Raw genomic sequence first — 17,638 nt, 5'->3', positions numbered from 1 at the left:
ACGAACCATTAAAGCGCCTTCCTAGTCCTTGCTTTTCCTTCCGTTCTTTATAAGAACTAAACAGAAACACTTTATTTTACTCCTTAATGCTGCGACAGCTGGGGAAAGTGAGATTCACAGCACAATTTATGACTTTTGTGACCAAAAATATGCTTTAGTTTCTGTTTTATGGTACATTATACACTTATAGGCTAAATATTCATGAATTCAAAGTTGCATGAATTGAAATGAAATATTTTTGGTCTAATAATTCCCAGTTAGATATAATATTCAGGATCTTGTCTCTACATAATAAAGCTTTTCACCATAATACATTCACTTCATTGTGCAACATTTTGGTCCAAGCAAATGACCCACCGAGAGAAGGTCTCTAATGACTGAAAAGAAAACTAGCATTTTGAAACAAAGACGTCCTTTAAATATCAGAAACTCTTCTCAACAGCAGACAGTGGAGACAAAAAAACTGCTTTAAAGGATCAGCCAATGTCAAGATGACTTAGCACATGTTTCATCTGATGACAGTAATGCACTTCAAACTGGGACAAACTCCAATTCTGCGGTAACAAACTGTAATCTCCATCACACCCGGAGTGTGCAAAAAAGCTGAGATGTCTGAAACGAGGTATTTTAAATTGTCATGCCATGCCAAAATGAAAAAATACAATAATTTAATAAACATTGTCAGTACTCAGAGACTCAAGCTCTAGCCTTTGGCCTTCATCTGATTAATGGACCGTTTTGGTCACAGTAAGGATGATATTAAAGAAACTGCTATCATAAACCAACACAAGTGCTACAGGATAAAACAGAAATGAATGAACGCAAGGACCGTAACAAGATATTCATTAACACACTTCATACTGTGGCTGCTAGTGACCTATAACAGATCCATATCTGTTAAGTATCTCCTACAGCTTTTCCTAGATTCTCTTCAGCCAAAGAAAAGCTGAACAGAAAATAAAACAGTCTCTGAAGAACCATCATTTCAGCTGCTCTGCTCCCGTCCTGTGCTCTCAGATGTGGATGTTGTGGTAACGGCCCTTCATTAGATCCAAGTCCACTCTGCGAGCTTCTGCGAAGCTTAAAAATGTTCCTAAACCCAGCAGATTCAGGGCCGTGATGAGGCCAAAAACAGATGCCCAGGAACCAGTGGCCTCGATCAGATACCCTGAGAAATACACCATGATGACCCCTGACAATCACACACACACACACAATAGCATTAACATATAGAGCACACTAACAATACACTTAAAAACTGAGCTAGAGTCCTTGTTTCATGTTAAGTGATTAATAAAAATTTTACATTTATAAAATATCAGTGACTTTACGCTGTTTTTACCTGTAAATGCTCCACAGGTATTCATCACTCCTGAAAGAAAAAAAAACATTTTATAGATTTAGGATAGACAAATATAATAATGAGACTGACTGGTGATATTCTCTGTGCCGTTTAAATAGCAGACATATTTCTTATTGTAAAATAACAATAAATATGTGCACACTAAGAAAGATTACTCTAACAATATCTACAAAGTTTAAAAACATTTTTTTACACTGTAACTATAATGATAATGACAGAGAAACACTATTAAACACTATTAAAAACAATTAAAATTGTACTTGAAATAAAATCAACGTTAACGGAAAATAAATTATGAAGGATCCTAAACTAAAAGAAAATTTGAAATGTTGACTTGGCAACTAACTGAAATAAAGTAAGTTTAAGTACTGCAAAAAATAAAAATACATATAAATAAAAACTATAAAATAATTTGAAATCACTTTCAGAGAATTTTTGTTTTCCAGCTGATGAACAATAAAATCACTGACAGCCAATCAAACCCTTTCTACTGATGCATATGCTTAGAATAAACAAGGTCCATTGGTGTGAAAGCTAATATAGTTAGCTTTAAGTGTGCAATCATAGTGTGGATTAAAGTATAGAGAATGCTACAAACCAAACAGAGCCCCTGCACAGGATGGAGCGAGATCCTGAACATTCACTGAAACCCCACTAGAGAGAGACACAGTTACATTTTCACTTTTACTTTCATGCATTAGGCAGAGACTTTTACAAACAATTAATTGGAGCTTGAATTAACAGAAATCAAGGAATGAACATGCACTACTATTTCATTTTTTTCAGCGCATGTTTAAGAGTTAGTGGCATTACCAGTGGCTGAATGTGGTGAGGCCCATAGTAGCGGACACGAAAGCCACAGCTGTGGGGAAGGTAGTGGTCCCACACAGAAACAGAGTAAACACACTGGAGACGCCCATAGAGAAGAACTGAAAACACAATAATACATATTAAATTCAGGGTTTTTGAAAGAAATTAATACTTTTATTCAGCAAGGATGCATTAAATAGATGTCCAAGTAAACATATTTTTTGTTAGAAAAGATTTCCATTTCAAATAAACGCTGCCGTTTGGGACTTTCTATTTATCAAAAAATCCTGAAAATATATCATGGTATATCATCAATAAGAAATGTTTCCTGAGCAGCAAATCAGCATATTAGATGATTTCTGAAGGATCATGTGACACTGAAGACTGGAGTAACGATGCTGAAAATTCAGCTTTAATATATGAAATATTAAAATACAACGATTTTAATTGCAATATTTCACGGTACTACTGTTTTTTTACTGTATTTTTCATCAAATTAATGCAGCCTTGCTGAGCATAAGAGAGTGTACATTTCAAACATACCTGCATGAGTTTTCTCACTGATGCAGTATCAAAACCTTTAAAAGACAAAGAAGATTAGTGTGCCAGCTGAGAAACATTTAACAGATTTATAAGTCAATTACAATCATGTAGACTTGTCATTTACAACAGACTCGTAACATTGGTGGGAAAGAGCACAGTTACGACAGAACAGTGATTACAGGGTGCAGTCGTCACTGGATCATTACCAAAAAGACATGAGCATGAAGAACAAACAAACGTATATCTTTGAACAAGAAACGGTTAGTGTTTTTGTATAGCATGTATGGTTTCGTACCCTGACTGATTAGATGGTCTGAAAGGCAGCCACTAAACAGGGAAGAAGGGATGGCCACAAACCATGGGATCACGTTAAACACCCAACCCTGAGGATACACACATGCAGACATACAATCAAACACACACAGAGGCAGATGCACACGTGAACAAGCAATGAACAATAGGCAAGTCCACTGCAGGTGGATATACACTTTAGCGAATATGACTCAAACACACTCTGATGCACTGTGATGTGGAGCCCTCTCCTGGAGTTCAGTCAAAACAGCATCAAGCTAACATGACCAGCTCTCTCTCTTTCTCAGAAATTCATAACTGGAGACTGTTTTTCTCACATAGAAGGAGAGAAATCTCAGTATACACACTCATATATGACACAGAGAGTTTTCTCACACACTGTATTTAAAGGAGCGTAGTTCAGTTTACCTTGGCATCAGGGAAGGTGTCCTTGAAAAACGTTGGCAGCCATGACAGCAATGTGAAGAAGGTGCTAGCGTTGCACAAGTGTGTAATAATGACGGCACTGAAAAACAGACAGGAGCGTTTAGGATGCATTTGAAATGAATGTCACCAAAATTTGCTCATTGATAAATACCGGTATATTGTTGTTTAGACGAATAGGTTTATAATGATGTAGATAAAGACTCCAGTGATACAAGTAGGCTAATAAAAGTGGTATTATTTTACATCTCTTAAGGTGATATGAGCCATCTCACATGGGTGCCGCCATGTTGCGATCACCTGACCAAATACTAAAATTTGGGAAAAATGCTAGTTGAATAAATCAATCATGGCTAAAAGCACATTTCTACAATGGTATCATCAGTAATCGAAATGCTTGCATTATTTGCATGATACTGGATCCAGTGTCCGGTGTCAATGTACACATGTTGATTACACTTGCGTTTACTGTGATAGTGCTCCAAAAATATCGGCCCCCTTGGTAAATATGATCAAAGAAGACTGTGAAATTAATCTGCATTGATAATCCTTTTGCTCTTTTATAAAATAAAATATAAATTATCTTTTCATTGGATAATAAGTATTTAAGATGGGGGGAATACCATTATGAAATAAAGGTTTTTCTCAAATACTCGTTGGACACAACCCCCCCCCAGAAATTCTTACGAGTAAAATATCTCTGAAGTATATTCCCATTAATATTCAAAATATAAAATATAAAAATGAAATTATCCAGCCATGGCTTCCTGTTTCACAGAAATATAAGGAGGAGGGAAAACAAAGCCCAAATTCCCTTAATCATCCATCACAATGAGAAAAACCAAAGAATGTATTTCTGATGTGCAGCAAAAGATAACTGAGCTTCACAAATTAGTGAAGTGGCTTTAAGAAAAGAGCTAGAGCAGTGATAATTCCCATTTCCACCATCAGGGCAATAATTAAGAATTTTCAATCAATATAAAATGTTACGAAACTGCCTGGAAGAGGACGTGTGTCTATATCGTCCTAATGCATGGTCACGAGGTCAGTTTGAGTGGCTAAAGACTCCAGCTGGAGAATTGCAGAAAATAGTTGAGTCTCGGGGTCAGAAAACCTTTAAAAAAAACTGTCAAACAGAACCTACATCATCACATGTTGTTTGGGAAGGTTACAAGAACCATTCTCCTAGCTCATCCCAAAACAAACTCCAGCATATTCAGTTATCAGGCATGACTGGAACTTCAAATGGTACTGGCTTCTATGGTCAGATGAAACTAAAAATGAGCTTTTTAGCAGCAAACACTCAAGATGGGTTTGGTGAAAACAGGGATAAAAAGTACCCCATGTGTACAAGTAAATATACTGCTGCATTTTTTATGTTGTGGGCCTATAGAAAATGTAGAGCCGTTAAACTGGCAAATGGAGGTTTCAAAAAGTATTGAATAAAAGGGGGCCATTAATTGTGGCCAATGTGTATTAGAGAAAAACGTTTATTTCATAATGATATCACCCCCATTTTAAATTCTTATTATCCAATGAAAGGATACATTTTTGTGTTTTTTTTTAATAAAAGATCAAAAGGATTAACAATGCAGTTGAATTTTCATAGCCTTCTTTGATCATATTTACAAAGGGGGCCGATATTTTTGGCCACGACTGTATACTTGCTCTCTTGCTAATTACTGTAACTCAAACTTTGAGGGAAATCGTTGTTTATTTATTTCCACATGAAGACTGAAAGAGTTATCAGAAGCTTAGTGATGGAAGCGTTGAAGTCATGTGACCTTAGTGTAGTTTGTTTATAGCCGACATTCAGCTTTTTACTTCTGGTGATTGTATTTAGGCTTCAAAATTCATACAAGTTGTGTTAATTTGTAAAGACTATCATGATAAATTCTATTGGATTTTGTCAAGGAAGTGATTCTCTACTCTATAATAATAACCGTTACTGCTAAAGCACACCCTCACAAGCATAATCAAAATGCATTTTTAAATAATTGTATAATTATCATCGACTTTTCCTTAAACATTAATGTACATGTTAAACTAAAATATAAAAAAAACATCCACATCATGTGTGCAGTCAGAAGCCGTGTTTAGCTGACAGGACGGAGAACTGTGTTACTGTTTCTGGGTGCTCTATATATAGACAGACATGGAACAGATGTGAATCAGGCCTTTATGGGAGCTTAGTAAAGACCCTTTGTTCAGCATCCATGCGCTCTCTCTCTCTCTCTCTCTCTCTCTCTCTCTCTCTCTCTTACACACACACACACACACACACACACAGTATTCAGGGGCTAATCTCACCACACAGCTGGCTGTCTGAAGAGACGTAGCCAGTTTCTCCTGGACAGTTTGGACTGGGTCCCAGCACTGCCCAGAGACTCCAGTGTGATGATGGGACCTGACAAACACAAGCACAATTAGTCTTTAAACAAACACCTGCTAAGGAAGGAATAACAGCACAGCTATAGTCTCTGTTCTGCATGGAGTGTATAAATAAAGACCTCCTGCTTCTCATGTACTTGTTAATAAAAACACACATATATACACACACATGCATACATTTACCCACATTTTAGCCAAGCTACCACAAATGGCTTACACAGTTAAACCATAAATTATGACATTAGTTTATTACACAGATGTCAAGAATTCTTGATTTTGATTGGGAAATCGTGTTTTTTTTTATATTTAAGAATGGCTACGATTTTTACAAAGGACAATATCATCAAAGGTTAGGGGTCAGTAAGACTTTGTAAATAAATTATTACTTTTATTCAGTAAGGATACATTCAATAGATCAAAAATGACAGTAAAGACGTTTATAATGTTTGTTTGTTTTACAATTTAGGAATTGTATCATGATTGTCTGAATCTAAATCAATTTGTGAGGTGCCAAGAGATTCCCAATGTATACAAATGTTTGTGCTTCTATTCATATTCTGTACATACCTTCTCCTTTAAGCAGATACTTCCACATGCAGTACGCCCACAACAAAGACAGAAGCCCAGAGATGTAGAACACACTCTCCCAGCCATACAAGTCCAGCATCAGAGAGCCTATGCCTCCTATCACCAGAGTCCTACACACACACACACACACACACAGTTACACTACTTCAGTCTGAAAGACATTCGTTACGTTTCTAAATATAACAGTGAAAGCAGACACAGTCAGAGATCAGACACTAACCCCAGGTATGAGCCGGTTCCTACTGTGCTCATGAGGAAGCCCCTCTCACTCTCCACAACCTTCTGAGAGCACAGACTGGCCAGAGAAGGGTAGTGAACACCTGTGCATCACATGATTACAGCAAGAAAACAAACACTCATATTACGGCTAACAACCAAAAAACAGTCAATATGATAATCTATACCTTGTTTAAAATGTCAAAATGTATTCGTTTGTGGTAACTAATAAATAAATAACATTTAAAAATAAACAAAAACTTTTAATATAATAACTAATTGACATATGAATGATATTTTGGGCATCCTCGCACATTACAAATACTCACTTTCTATTTGATCCTGCACTGTAGATTGTGTATTGTAATGTGTAAGTACTACTGTATTGTAATATTACATTTTGTACCCATCTCATAATCCTGAATAATGTAAAGATGTTTATTCTGATTAGTAGCAGAGGCCCGGCCGCCATTATTTACTTTTAACAAACTTTAATATTTCTGTAACAAAATCACACTGTGCCACCATCTATGCTGGCAAAGGAATCAAAGTCATAACCTTTAAATAAATTGCATATTTTATAGCAGTCCATTGTCTTTTTACAGACCTCTTTCACTAAAACAAGGGGTCTGCAAAAAGACATATACTTGCAAGGCAGAGCATGATAGTGGTTAGATTTCAACACTTTGCCAACCACAAAACAATTATGCTCCACTCCACAGCAAAAGACCTATTCACACAAAAAAGGGTCACACTTTGCAGGAGGGGACATTTTGCAATTTGCTAACAATCTGAAAGCAAAGATTTACTAAACAAGTTTCCCCAAACTGCACAGCTCTTCTTCTGCAAACTACAGCCTCATTTAGAAAAACATTGAGAACAGCTGAATACTGTTTTGTAACTTTCTAAAAGCCTAAACTATTAATGCAATTCAGTGTCATTAGATCTTATAAAGTAAAGAGTCAGAGCAGCATGAAAGCACATAAGCAGAGTTGTGTGAAGGTCGTCTGGTTCTGTGATGGTGCGATCCCTCACCCTGCAGCAGGCCCATGAGGAAGCGGGAGATGGTCATGGAGACGATGGGCTGGGAGCAGAGATGGGCTAAGATTGGCGTGAAGGTGGTCATTGCTCCCCATGCTGCCGCTGACAACAGCATCACTTTCTCTCCTCCCACCCTAAACAAATCAACAAGCATTTATGAACACCACATCAAATCCAAACATGAGTTTTTGCATTTGAATTTATTTCTAAGCATTTCACATGCAAACCAGATATACCGCAGGGCTTGCAACACTAAAAACTTTATAGTGCTGCTTCAGTCTTTAGAACTGCAGCATGAGACCAATGCAGACAAGCGATTCATTGCAAGCTTCATTTGTATCACCTGCTTTATCATGTTAAGTCCCAATTCTGAGCAGGTTGTGGCTCTCTAGACTTGTAGTTCTGTAACATTATTGTATTTCAGCTCACATGTGCATCATATTATTAACACACCTGCAGTCATTTTTTTAATATTATTTAAATATAAACTAAACAAAATTACAAAAAGCTAATCTAGATCTAATCTGGGACAGACATCCACTGCTAGCTGTTTGGCAATGTAACCAGTGTGACAATGCAGACGAAATGTCACCCACAACCTGCTCAACAAATATTTAAAGCATTTCTCCCACATGGCAACTGTGATGGTTTTAAAATAGAGCCACACCTGTAAAACAAAGACTGCTGTCACATTAATGCAATATATCTGAGTATTAATGAATTCACTGTTCAGCCGTCCTTCCTTTCAGACCTTAACATAGTGTTATGAATCAGTGAAAATAAATGCTGTTTTACTATTAATTAAGAGAAGTTTCATTCAAAACTAATTTATGCGACCTACTAACTGTTGCCCAACTATACTTACAATTATATCTTCTATTAAAATCTATTAAATTAGTTAAATTACTAAGAAGTAATTACATTACTTATTTAAGAGCCTCTCCCTCTCTCTCTCTCTCTCTCTCTCACACACACACATACATATATATATATATATATATATATATAAAATGTATATTTTCAATAGTACTAGTAATTTAAACATAGTAGACAAATAATGACATTTCATTTCTTGTTTTACTAACCGGTCACTGACGTAGCCTCCAAGCACCTGAGTGAAGCAGTAGCCCCAGAAGAAGCTGCCCAGCACCATGCCCGTCTCTCTCTTGGACCAGCTGAAGCGCTCGGCCATGTTCGCTGCACAGATAGGCATGGCCACACGGGCACAGTACAGCAGGCATGACCCCAGCAACAGCACCAGTGTCCATATCCTCAATACTGGCCTGCAGACAGACAGACAGATACAACCATATGAAGCAAGGTTTATTTTTTTATTTGTTTTTACAATAAACTATGAGACGTTATAACAGGCCAAAGCACATAAATTACATTTCTAACTGGAAGCTACATATCTAGGTTAATTTGCTTCAGATGCATTGACTAATGCTGAAGACCTTAGTTTTTCAACCTTTTTACAAAAAATAAATAAATAAAAAATGACCTAAATAGTACATAGTTTCAAAGTTGATTTTAATAAATAAAGTGAATTTATGTGCATGATATTACTATACTTTTGTTTTATAATGTATTAATATACTTTATTTACTATACTTTATTATCATAGCACTGTACTTATTTGTATTGAATTAATAATCATTATTTAGAGGGAAGTTTGGTGAGGTGGTCTCACCTGGTCCAGTTCTGACTGGACTCTGCCCACTTCTTCTGTGCTCCAGCTGGTCCGATATTATCTGCGGGGTTCTCCTTAATACCTGCCAAATCTGGACAAGAGTTCTTTCCATGTTTTTGTAGAATTGCCATTCAACGCCAAATATATCCGTGTGTGACTATCCGCTCTGTTTATCCTCTCGGGTCAGTCTGAGAGCGTAACAGGCAAAAAAACCAAAGCAATGAAAAAAAATGTTTCTATTCCAGTTTCTTCGCGGAAGCATCTCTTTATGAGACCTCTGCCGCATCCATTGCGCTCCGGCGACTGGCAGAAATGAGCGCACTTTCGGCTTTCACAGCTGCTATTACGCAGCAGGAGGAAATTCAGCTTTTTCCTGATTCCTGAAGTGTTGATGATGATCCACGTGTCAGTTTCTTTTTTCAGCCACGCAGTTCCTCCAACCACTGGCTCTTTAAACCAGGAAGTAACGTGACCCAGCCCCTTCCACTCATATTATAAATTCAGGCACGGCTATCTAAAAGGGTGCATGCGAAACTGAGAACCTTACATTTTAAAGGACAGATTGATTAGACGCAACATCACTAATGGTAGCGTAGTTCAAGTTATTACAGATACAGATGCAGTGATGAACATTATTTTAAACAATTCGCTTAAAAACGGCTCATAAAAACGATTATTTTATTATTTTACGTCAATTGCGTCATTATGTGAGCCGTCTGGCGTGGCAAGCAGGTTTATGTTATTAATGGTGTTTATTATACGCGTACCAGTTCAGATTGCTCCAGTCATGGTTCAACTCATAAAACAAACCCAGACTTGCTTTTACAGTAAACAACACTAAAATTCATTTACATTTCTTGACTGAAATAGTTTTCCACTTTTTGATTATCTTCTGTTTATCTAAACTAATTTTCATATGCGTGTTGATAAAATGTCAGACACAAATCAAGCAACATTTCTACTAAGCTATTATATTTCATTTATTACATTTATCAGTCCATTAGAACTCTTCGGTTCACTCCAGCTGTTCTCTGATCGAGACAACTGTCATTATTAATAGAAGATAAATAGTGAACGATTCTTTCAGACTCGCTTTGTGAACCGGTTCATTCGACTCACTGAAAAGATCCTACTCAAAAGAACAATTTGTCCATTAATCGAATTTTGCTTCATTATATACGAGAAAAGAATAGTCAAGTCTAGGTTAATAATTTATTACCATACCATATTCTTATATTAGCTAATTTGAAGTGTAATTTCTGATTTGTATCTGCCAGTCGCAAACAATTATAATAATCAGTCATAATAGAGCCAAGATGGGGCTTTCATTTGCCATATAGATAAAAAAAAAACACTGCCTGCAACATCTAATTAGGCATCACAGCATAAGTATTTGGCCATAGCATTCAACAACAGCAGAAATTTTGAAAATCAAATAGAGTTTGGGGATTAAAAAAAAAAAAATATATATATATAAAAATATATATATATATATATATATATATATATATATATATATATATACTGTATATAATACCAATGTAAAGCATCTGACTTCAGAAGCTTGCAATTTGATCTCTGCAATAGATAAATCACAATTAAATGTCAATGTTAGCAAGAATACTATGACAATGTACAGTAGAAAACAATGTCACATGACTTTATAACATTATAATGCAATAAACATTAGTACTCGAAAAAAGGACTGATTTTCTTTAACGTGGCCCTTTAACACGCATACAAAATGTATACCTGTGCAGTGTGCACTGCAAATAAAAGTTGTGAAAGCACACGGAACTCGTTCTCTGTTTATCTGGTACAATCAATCCACTGTCCTTGATGACACCACTGTATTGCCGTAGGTACCTCACATCAGTGGACACAGTCAAATAGAAGGTAAATCTAAATAGTGTGGTTCAGTCCTCAACTATATTTGTAGACTTTCTGAACATTCACCAACAAAATAGAAACACAATAATCCTCTGCAAAAAAAAAAGAAGAAAAAAAAAGAAGCTAAAATGCAATCAATTTAGCTCAGCAAGTCAAACATTGTGGTAACAAAAATCACAGAAGTCCATTTGTGATAAAAAGTGTTTCCATTTTGGCTAGGAGTCACCCTTAAATCTTAATCTCAATTCCACAGCCCCTTTAAAGCAAAGTCTCTGATAAGCAACAAGTAAACAAAACAAAAGTTTGATAAAAGGATGTTTGAGTGTCAGTCACTGAGTATATAAATAGTTAAGGAAAGGGAAAGCGTCCATTTTGTTCCCCGCAGAATGCAAGCATAGAGATGCCGGTTCGTTTTCACTTGGGGTCCTCGATGGTGCCTTTGCTAAGATCTGTCATTTTGGGGTACTTGACTTTCTTCTGGTCCAACTCGTTCTGAGCCCACAGCAGCAGTTTGAGGAGTTTGGCAAGTTTCGGTGTCGACTCCCTGTTTTCATAGTCCAGCACCGCCTGGTTTACCTCGCTCCACACCTGTTATAAAAAACCACATGCTGTCAATTACTGGCAGACTGAAAGAATCATGTCCTTCATTACCCTCTACAAATAACATGATTTAGATAAAACTAAATGTTATATGCAGATAATACTGCAGATAATGCAGAAAAAGTCAGGGATATTTATATTTATTTATATATATATATATATATATATATATATATATATATATATATATATATATATATATATATATATATATATATATATATATATATATATATATATATATATATATATATATATATATAAATGATATTTATATATATATATATATGTGATATTTATTTATATATATATATATATATATATATATATATATATACACACACATAAATACATATACATACACATACATACACACGGTACGGAAATTATTCAGACCCCCTTTTTGACTTTTTCACTCTTTGTTATATTGCAGCCATTTGCTATAATCATTTTACAACTTAATTTCTTTTCCTCATAATGTACACACAGCACCCCATATTGACAGAAAAACACAGAATATTTGACATTTTTGCGCATTAATAAAAAAGAAAAACTGAAATATCACATGGTCCTAAGTATTCAGACCCTTTGTTGTGACACTCATATATTTAACTCAGGTTCTGTCCATTTCTTCTGATCATCCTTGAGATAGTTCTACATCTTCATTTGAGTCCAGCTGTGTTTGTTTATACTGATTGGACTTGATTAGGAAAGCAACACACCTGTCTAAATAAGACCTTACAGCTCACAGTGCATGTCAGAGCAAATGAGAATCATGAGGTCAAAGGAACTGCCTGAAGAGCTCAGAGACAGAATTGTGGCAAGGCACAGATCTGGCCAAGGTTACAAAAAAATTTCTGTTGCACTTAAGGTTCCTAAGAGCACAGTGGCCTCCATAATCCTTAAATGGAACGTTTGGGACGACCAGCTATCTGAGCCAAACTGAGCTATCGGGGGGGAAGAGCCTTGGTGAGAGAGGTAAAGAAGAACCCAAAGATCACTGTGGCTGAGCTCCAGAGATGCAGTCGGGAGGTAGGAGAAAGTTGTAGAAAGTCAACCATCACTGTAGCCCTCCACCAGTTGGGGGCTTTATGGCAGAGTCGCCCGACGGAAGCCTCTCCTCAGTGCAAGACATGAAAGCTCCCATGGAGTTTGCTAAAAAACACCTGAAGGACTCTGGTCTGATGAGACCAAGGCCTTAATTCTAAGCTGTATGTGTGGAGAAAACCAGGCACTGCTCATCACCTGTCCAATACAGTCCCAACAGTGAAGCATGGTGGTGGCAGCATCATGCTGTGGGGGTCTTTTTCAGCTGCAGGGACAGGACGACTGGTTGCAATCGAGGGAAAGATGAATGCGGCCAAGTACAGGGATATCCTGGACTAAAACCTTCTCCAGAGTGCTCAGGACCTCAGACTGGGCCGAAGGTTCACCTTCCAACAAGACAATGACCCTAGCACACAGCTAAAATAACGAAGGAGTGGCTTCACAACAATGCCATGACTGTTCTTGAATGGCCCAGCAAGAGCCCTGACTTAAACCCAATTGAGCATCTCTGGAGAGACCTGAAAATGGCTGTCCACCAATTTTTACCATCCAACCTGACAGAACGGGAGAGGATCTGCAAGGAGGAATGGCAGAGGATCCCCAAATCCAGGTGTCTTTCCCATAAAGACTCATGGCTGTATTAGATCAAAAGGGTGCTTCTACTTAGGACCATGTGATATTTCAGTTTTTCTTTTTTAATAAATGTTCAAAAATGTCAACAATTCTGCAATATAACAAAGAGTGAAAAATTTAAGGGGGTCTGAATATTTTCCGTACCCACTGTATGTATAATATATATATATATCTCACACACACACACACACACACACACACACACACACACACACACACACACACACACACACACACACACACACACACACAGGTGCTTTAATTACAGCCTCAATTCGGCATGGCATGGAGGTGATCAGTTTGTGGCACTGCTGAGGTGGTATGGAAGCCCAGGTTTCTTAGACCGTGGCCTTCAGCTCATTTGCATCGTTTGGTCTCTTGTTTCTCATTTTCTTCTTGACAATACCCCATATATTCTCTGTGGGGTTCAGGTCTGGTGAGTTTGCTGGCCAGTCAAGTACACCAACACGGTCATTTAACCAACTTTTGGTGCTTTTGGCAGTGTGGGCAGGTGCCAAATCTGCTGCCTTTGGTTTTCAAAAAACAAAATGGACTGACTCCAGCAGATGACATTGCACCCCAAATCATCACAGACTGTGGAAACTTAACACTGGACTTCAAGCACTTTGGGGTATGAGCTTCTTCACCCTTCCTCCAGACTCTAGGACCTTGGTTTACAAATGAAATACAAAACTTGCTCTCATCTGAAAAAGAGGACTTTAGACTACTGGGCAACAGTCCAGTTTTTCTTCTCCTTAGACCAGGTAAGATGCCTCTGGCGTTGTCTGTGGTTCAGCAAATTCCTTGACACGTCTGTGTGTGGTGGCTCTTGATGCCTTGACCCCAGCCTCAGTCCATTCCTTCACTCAAATTCTTGAATCTATTTTGCTTGACAATCCTCATAAGACTGCAGTTCTCTCGCTTGGTTGTGCATCTTTTTCTTCCACACTTTTTCTTTCCAGTCAACTTTCTGTTATCATGCTTTGATACAGCACTCTGTGAACAGCCAGCTTCTTTGGCAATGAATGTTTGTGGCTTACCCTCCTTGTGAAGAGTGTCAATGATTGTCTTCTGGACAACTTTCAGATCAGCAGTCTTCCCCATGATTGTGTAGCCTAGTGAACTAAACTGATGGACCATTTTGAAGGCTCAGAAACCTTTGCAGGTGTTTTGAGTTGATTAGCTGATTGGCATGTCACTATATTCTAATTTATTGAGATTCACCTGTATTAGTGTTGGGCGATATGGTCATTTTTCAAATCGTCATATCGTCAACCCGTGAGATCGACGATACACGATATTATCATGCATGGGTGGAGCAAGAGAGACTCTTTGTTCTTGTCATAGCATAACTATTTGGTGTTTTAAACCACGCAGGTGTGTGAGAGAGAGCCTGTGGAATCACCAATAATCAAAAAAATATACTTTCAAATATACAGATAAAATAACGTTAAATATAAAAATACTGCATTTAAAACAGCTAGTTCAAATATTGTCGGATGCAACTGTTATATCGCACACCCTGTGACAAATTTGCCGCATCTGCGTGCGGAAGTTATCAGTCTAAATGTTCTGCAAAATCAGTCAACGGTGAAAATCAATAGTAGATTTCATCAAGTCCAACAGTTTAACACTGATATTGGACATAAACGAACACGTTAAATATAAAGTATTCAAAACAGGTAAGTTCATATATTTGGAGTAAAGTTGAATTGAACTGATGCATCAGTCATACAGCGCTCCGGACCGCGCGCTTCATAACGAGACAGAGACCAAAAAGAAAAAAAAAAATTCTTACAGACAGCAAACATTTGAATGGTAGTGCAGCTAATGAATAGCCTATTCAAATACGTAAAATATATTTCTATATATTTAATAAACATGGCCTCTAAGTAAACCAAATGGTTCTCTGCACTCACACTGTTCTAGCCTTGAAAGTGAACTTTGATGTCCTGCAGGGCTGGAATCGCCATAAAAAAAAAAAAAAATTTAATTAAATGTCAAACCAAAATGGGATCAAAATGCCAATGTGTAAAAAGTACCAACTGGCTTGTGGCAGGTGCTAATTTTATACCCTGGATAATAATATGTTAAAAACCTAAGATAAGATAGAACAACCAATGTTACCTTCTGTCTCTGCATCATGTTAAGCAGGTCACCGAAGGGTGACTCTTCTGGGTTATCAAACGCCAGGAGTGCGAGGGTGCGCTCCATCTCTGTCAGACACTCTCGGCTTTCCTCTCCCTGTTCAGCTAGCTGTGTCTGTGCAAACTCTAATGCAGCCTCAGTTTCCCTCAGGCGAATCAACTCTATCAGGTGCTGTTGCTAAAGGAGGAAAGCAGATAAATTGGACTTTTTGTAACTTTGGAATCGTTACCTTGTGATTTAACATCAGACAGTCATCTGAACAGTACAACATATTTCACAATACACATTTAATATTGAAGTTAATAACCAGTTTGTTAAATAAAAGTCCGACAGTGCACAACTTAAGAGTGGCCCCAAAAAGTATTTGGGCACTTAAGCCACAATAAATGTATACAAGTTTTTACATCAGATAAAATCTTTTAGTTTTTTTGTTGGGTTCTAAATGATAAAGCAATGCTTTTCGTGTGTTTGATACATTGTTATTTACTATGCAATGACATTCCTACATTTGCAGGGTGGCTTGTGTGTCAAAATACAGCCCTAAATGTCTTAAACATATTAAGCCAACTGTCATTAATCTGCTTTACCTGAAGATGAAAGTATAGATATCGGTTAGTGTCCAGCAGCTCAGGATGCAGACTGTTGATCAGTGCAATGGCCTCTTGAATTTGTCCCTTCAGAACCATTTCCCTAATTTTTATCCTTTCATCCAGAGAGTCCAGATCAACACTTGGTTCAATGCCTGATTCCATCCTGAACTTCTCAGCTGCCTCTTTAAAACCCTCTGTGTAAATAAAAACAAACAAAGTGTGAAACAGATCTTCTGACACTTGTATTAAAGCTGCAATGGAAGGATAAAAAAAGAAAAGTGGTCAGTTGATCTCCTAACGTTACCTGTCACCAGATAATTCATAATGAGTCGATTCATGTCTGCCCGCTGAATGTGAACGTTATTTAGCTTTTCCATCCATTCCTCTCGTGTTATGTCCTCTGGCTTTTCAGCATAACTCATCATGAAGTGTTCTACATTAGTAAAAAATATACATACAAATTATATATAATAAAAAAAGACGTGTGCGCGCGCATATATATATATATATATACACACATACACATACACAAACGCATACCATTATATTTACTTTTTAAATATTTTAGTTAGAGAAAGAGTAGGGCACTTATACAACCAGCTCTAAAAAAGGATAACGAATCAGTTAATATAATTTGAGAATATATAATTTAACAATGTTATGGAAATTAAGCAAGATTAAGTTACATTTTCGCTTGTGATGACCGGAAGCTCTAATTATAAAGGCCTGTATCATAACATTGAAGCCTGTACCACTGGATAGGAGATCACAACTGATTTAAAAATGTCCGTTACAACAGACACATACAAACGTTAATGAGCACGGATATTCTGCAAGCTTTTATATATTACCATTCGTTGTCGACACTTAAAATAACCAGTCGATTATGCAACAATATATATATAATTTTACCTGATTGTGTACACTTTCCTCGCCAGCAGGTCGGGGAGAAAGGCCGTACTAAGCTCTCGCGATTTTTAAGAAAAACGAGATTTCAGCTATACCTTGTTTGGATTGGCCGTTGATCAAATGTATTTTAATAGCATCGAGGTAGAGTATTGCTTACATTTAAAATAATAATAATAATTAATATATATAATACAATTATTGTAAAAATCACTAAAACGGTGCGTTCATTGTAACTTCTATTTATTCATTTTACTTTATTTATTTATTTTGGAATGTTTTCACCAGCAGCACTTACCTTGGTATTATCTTATTTTGTCATGAATTGTCCTCAATATTTCTGACACTGAAAACACAGCAGCCTTTCAGTAGATCGCTTAAGGTTCAGAAATGTGTCCGTTTGATTTGTTTCCGCCCATTTTCCTCTCTAGATCGAGCGTGACGTCA

At 37.0% G+C, this 17,638-nt stretch overlaps 2 protein-coding genes across 3 annotated transcripts; both read right to left on the bottom strand.

Annotated features, from left to right (window-relative positions):
- Positions 1–395: 395 nt before the first annotated feature.
- LOC132129212 (voltage-gated purine nucleotide uniporter SLC17A9-like) lies at positions 396–9,841 on the bottom strand. Its single transcript, XM_059540722.1, has 13 exons — positions 9,378–9,841; positions 8,773–8,970; positions 7,682–7,821; positions 6,651–6,750; positions 6,410–6,540; positions 5,762–5,858; positions 3,437–3,533; positions 3,012–3,099; positions 2,717–2,751; positions 2,177–2,292; positions 1,962–2,017; positions 1,343–1,372; positions 396–1,192 (listed from the first exon to the last, which is right to left on the bottom strand). Exons 1-13 carry the CDS (start codon positions 9,506–9,508, stop codon positions 1,014–1,016), a joined length of 1,398 nt encoding a protein of 465 aa, XP_059396705.1. The 5' UTR covers positions 9,509–9,841; the 3' UTR covers positions 396–1,013.
- Positions 9,842–11,011: 1,170 nt separating this feature from the next.
- Positions 11,012–17,627, bottom strand: LOC132128861 (glucose-induced degradation protein 8-B homolog). 2 transcript variants are annotated; one of them, XM_059540240.1, is made up of 5 exons: positions 17,490–17,627; positions 16,590–16,718; positions 16,283–16,479; positions 15,675–15,872; positions 11,012–11,855 (listed from the first exon to the last, which is right to left on the bottom strand). In XM_059540240.1, exons 2-5 carry the CDS (start codon positions 16,708–16,710, stop codon positions 11,682–11,684), a joined length of 690 nt encoding a protein of 229 aa, XP_059396223.1. In that variant the 5' UTR covers positions 16,711–16,718; positions 17,490–17,627; the 3' UTR covers positions 11,012–11,681. The 2 variants fall into 2 exon arrangements, with proteins under 2 accessions (XP_059396223.1, XP_059396222.1); XM_059540239.1 differs by lacking the exon at positions 17,490–17,627 and adding an exon at positions 17,198–17,300.
- Positions 17,628–17,638: the final 11 nt, after the last annotated feature.

The sequence above is a fragment of the Carassius carassius genome, chromosome 46 (assembly GCF_963082965.1).
Source record: "Carassius carassius chromosome 46, fCarCar2.1, whole genome shotgun sequence".
Lineage (NCBI taxonomy): Eukaryota > Metazoa > Chordata > Actinopteri > Cypriniformes > Cyprinidae > Carassius > Carassius carassius.
This window is presented reverse-complemented; position numbering and strand designations above follow the sequence as displayed.